The sequence below is a fragment of the Myotis davidii genome, unplaced genomic scaffold, assembly GCF_000327345.1.
Source record: "Myotis davidii unplaced genomic scaffold, ASM32734v1 scaffold134, whole genome shotgun sequence".
Classification (NCBI taxonomy): Eukaryota; Metazoa; Chordata; class Mammalia; order Chiroptera; family Vespertilionidae; genus Myotis; species Myotis davidii.
The window spans coordinates 2320284-2324581 of NW_006288853.1; the positions used below are offsets into that span (position 1 = coordinate 2320284).

At 38.7% G+C, this 4298-nt stretch overlaps 1 protein-coding gene across 1 annotated transcript in view; it reads left to right on the forward strand.

Annotated features, from left to right (window-relative positions):
* Positions 1-4298, forward strand: part of SUPV3L1 (Suv3 like RNA helicase) — a 33341-nt gene that overhangs the window by 27148 nt on the left and 1895 nt on the right. Inside the window, exons 14-15 of the mRNA XM_006761000.2 lie at positions 1653-1829; positions 3529-3677. Of these exons, the coding sequence (XP_006761063.1) occupies positions 1653-1829; positions 3529-3677 (326 nt within the window). The remainder of the gene's footprint in view (positions 1-1652; positions 1830-3528; positions 3678-4298) is intronic.

Consider the following 4298-nt stretch of genomic DNA (forward strand, 5'->3'; position numbering starts at 1 on the left):
TCCAAGGGAAAAGAAAACTCCTGAAATCCTGCCAGCTTTATAATTCTGTTCCCATTTCATCTTACCTGTGAGTGCCTTGTCACCATGGAGACTTGGTCAAACCCATGCTCATGCACTTAATCTTGCAATCTATTACTGACTGGATGATACTCCTTAGGCCAAAGAACAGCAAGTTCTTAAATGAATTCACCTAAGGAAACAGAGCTGCAGGCCAGTTGTTTAACCCCAGCCTGGGAAATGGCCTTTGGTAACATGCAAGATTAAACGTGTTATTGTTTTCATAACACAACTCGGGATGTTTGAAGTAAGACTTGGAAAATGAAAAGGTATACCAGGTGTGTTAACTATTCCACTGCTTATCAAACTGCCTAAGTTTGTTTCATTCAGCAAATATTTATTGATCCAGGTAAACATCTTGAATCTCAAGTATGGAGATATAAAGATGATTAAAACACAGACTTTGGCCCCAAAGAACTCAAAGTCTGCTCAAGGACACAGAGAGGTAAACGAACTCTAGTATAATGTCATACATGCTATAACAGGGACCAGTTGGGGGAAAACTAGAGGCAGGAACAGCAAAGCCATTTCAAATGAGGGTAGAGAAAGTGAAGAGAGGGGGCATTAGAAAAAACTTCTCAGATGAAGTAGCATTTGAGTTTGGTCTTAAAGGGTGGATTCATGAGAAGTCAATAAGCAGAGGAGGGAAAATGAAAAGATAATAACACCTAACAAAAACCTGGAAGTATGACAGGGACCAGGTAGTTAAGAGACCAGGTAGTTAAGAAACAATGATTTGCCAAAACCGGTTTGGCTCAGTGGATAGAGCGTCAGCCTGAGGAATGAAGGGTCCCAGGTTCGATTCTGGTCAAGGGCATGTATCTTGGTTGCGGGTGCATCCCCAGTAGGGGGTGCACAGGAGGCAGCTGATTGATGTTTCTCTCTCATCTATGTTTCTAACTCTCTATCCCTGTCCCTTCCTCTCTGTAAGGGAGGGTATTCATTTTATTGTTAAAAATTAATAAAATATATTTAAGAAATATATTTAAGAAAAAGAAATACAAATTGGTAATTATGGTCATGGGGATATATAGTACAGCAAGGGGAATTTAATCAATAATTTTTAATAACCATGTATGGTGTCAGATGGGTACTAGGTTTATCAGGGTGATCACTTCATAAGTTACTAAATGTCTAATCCCTGGGTTGTACACTAATATAATATTGTACATCTACTATAATTGAAAAATAAAAAATTGGAGCATTTGAAACGTTGCTTCCCTGCAACTGTCATCAGTTTTGGCTCAAATAAACTCATAAAAATGCTCAAAAAGAAAATAAAAACCAAAAATTTTGATATGTCAGATAATTACTAGTTAACCTCATGGGCATGAATGGATAGGCTGTTTTTGTGAAGTTGCTATATATGAAGTTTATATTGAAAGTGAAAACTTTCAAAATCGTTTGGGACTTTTGTCGGAGTATTTTAGGTTGGGAAGGTTATGGAGGAATTATTAGCTTGAGGGGGCAATGAATAAAGCAGGCCTTTCTAGAAGTCTGTTATGGGTTAAAGAGGTTGTTGTTTGTAGATGTGAGTACTTTATTCATGTCCAGTTAGGCAGTCCAGTAATTTAATATGTCTTTTTCCCCCCTAGGATATTTTTGTAGACTTTTCACAAGTTGATGGGCAGTATTTTGTCTGCAATCTGGATGATTTTAAGTTTTCTGCGGAGTTGATCCAGCATATTCCATTAAGCCTGCGAGTAAGGTATGTGTTCTGCACAGCCCCTATCAACAAGAAGCAGCCTTTCGTCTGCTCTTCACTGTTACAGGTAAGCCTGCATCTTTAGGATATTTTGAGTTGTTTTTGGTTGAGGTATTTTCCCCAAATAAGTACTTTGTTACTCAAAAGAGTTGGAGACTGTCCTTTAATATGAGATAATATGTAAGAACTTAAATATAAAGTGACTCTCTTTTTCTTACAAATAATTTTTTGCTTTGTATTTGGGCTTATGTGGTAGCCTTTGTGAAGAAGCTAAAACAAAAATAATTAAATACAGCCCTAACCGGTTTGGCTCAGCGGATAGAGCGTCGGCCTGCGGATTCAAGGGTCCCAGGTTCAATTCCGGTCAAGGGCATGTACCTTGGTTGCAGGCACATCCCCAGTGGGGAGTGTGCAGGAGGCAGCTGATTGATGTTTCTCATCGATGTTTCTAACTCTCTGTCCCTCTCCCTTTTTCTCTGTAAAAAATCAATAAAATATATTAGGAAAAAAAATAATTAAATACAATTTTTTTCAAGGGAAGGGGGTCTTTGCCTGATGATACACTTTTTCCTTATTGGTGATGGGTAATATTTTTGGAAGGGAGGGGCCGGGGGTTTAGTAGTAGCAATGGTATTCAGTTTTCTTAACCATAAGACACTGAGCCAGGGAATGTTGTCTTGCATGAGTTTGGTGCCAGAGTTCTGGTTCCTTTTATTTTCACTCATGTGGGTAGGGATACAATTCTGAGGAGCACAGAAGTCACCAAAACAGAGGGCTGGGGAAGGGCAGTGGATGCTGTGTCCTCACCTCCCTGGGCCCTTGCTCTCCCTTGCCAGCATACTAAACCCAAAGGTCTCCTCTCTGAATCTCCTCCTGACTCATGGTTGTAGTTCTGCTGCCATTTCTTTATAGACCTTAGCATTCTGCATATTAGCTCTCTTTTTATCAACTCTATTTCTAAATTCAAAATTATTTTTAAATTACATAAATAATACAGAAATACTTTCTCTTTGCACAAAATTAAAACATTACGATCGGGTAAATTGGGCTACCTCCTCCAATCTTAGTTCTGTGGCATAACTATTATCAGTTTGTATGTAATCTTGCAGACCTTTCCAGTTGCATTTGCCTACATAGGTATACATGTAGGAATTCTAGTTTTGTTGTGGGGGTGTTTTCCCATAAATGCTATAATGAATTTTTCTGCAACTTGCTGTTTTCTTTTTCCCTTATTATGTCTTAGAGGTCTTCCCTGTCCAGGTATTTACCTAGGAAATATGTTTGTTAGAGCTGGCACTTGTTAGAGAGCTAGCTAGCGTAGGTTGATGTTTATGGAACAGAGGTCTTAAATGCTGCAGACTGACGTACATGGAGTCTGAGCCTACTTACACCATTCTTCACATTATTCTAATGAAGCAGAAGCACTTACTAAGGAGAAAGGACAGTTTAACAGTTGCTCATGTGTTCTGTTTAATGATGAGAATGTGAAATCTAGAGATTGTTCTTTGGAATCCATTATTGCTGAACTTCAAAAGAGCCATTGATGGCCTCTGAGGATTGATTTTGTAAAAAGAAGGATGTCATTCCCCCACCTTTTAAAAAGTTACCTTTATAAAATATTAAATGTTCTTTAAAATACAGAGAAGTATAAAGAAGGAAAGAAAGCATCCTGCCTATTGAAACACAATCACAGTTAACATTTTTTGTGCTTCTTTTTTTTCTAATCACAGGCTTGAGTCTGATTCCTTTTCTTCTGCTTCTCTCAGTTTGCCAGGCAGTATAGCAGGAACGAGCCCTTGACCTTTGCATGGTTACGCCGATACATTAAATGGCCATTACATCCACCTAATAATATTAAAGACCTCATGGATCTTGAAGCTGTCCATGATGTCTTGGATCTTTACCTGTGGCTAAGGTATCAAATATTTCCTTCGTGTGCTCTCATTTTTTAAAGTAATAGGGCAAATCAAAGGTTTTATGAAGGGTCTTTTGCTCTTTCATATTAGGCATATATTTGCAGGGTGCTCTATATTATGTTTATTGTCCATAAAGGCAGTTGAGCCTGGTTAATCCCCATTCCAAAAATGACTTAAAGCATTCTTAGGATTCTAGTTAAGGTGGGTGGGTGAGAAGGTCCACGAAATCCTTCCTACTCAATGGGTGGAAGCTTATTGGAAATAGAGAATATCAGACTGAATCAAATTCTGCATTTTAACTATATTTCCCAGGTGATTCATTTATATGTTAACATTTGAGAGGTTAATTAAAATCCTCAATTAATGGTCCTGCGACTTTAAGCAAAAGAATGTATAACAAAACCAATTTTACCAGAGGCTAATCGATATAAACCAGAGTTAAGTTCCTGTGGCTTCTCATCAGTGTTATACAAAGCGACGTTATTGGAGGGCTGGCTGTACCGTTCTAGCTCAGTAACTCAAAGGGGGGCAGGTCCCACGAGGGGCCATATTGGAATCAGGTCCAGGGGAGTGGTGACCCATTCTCATAATGATGTACTCAGATGTGTTGGGGCAGAAGT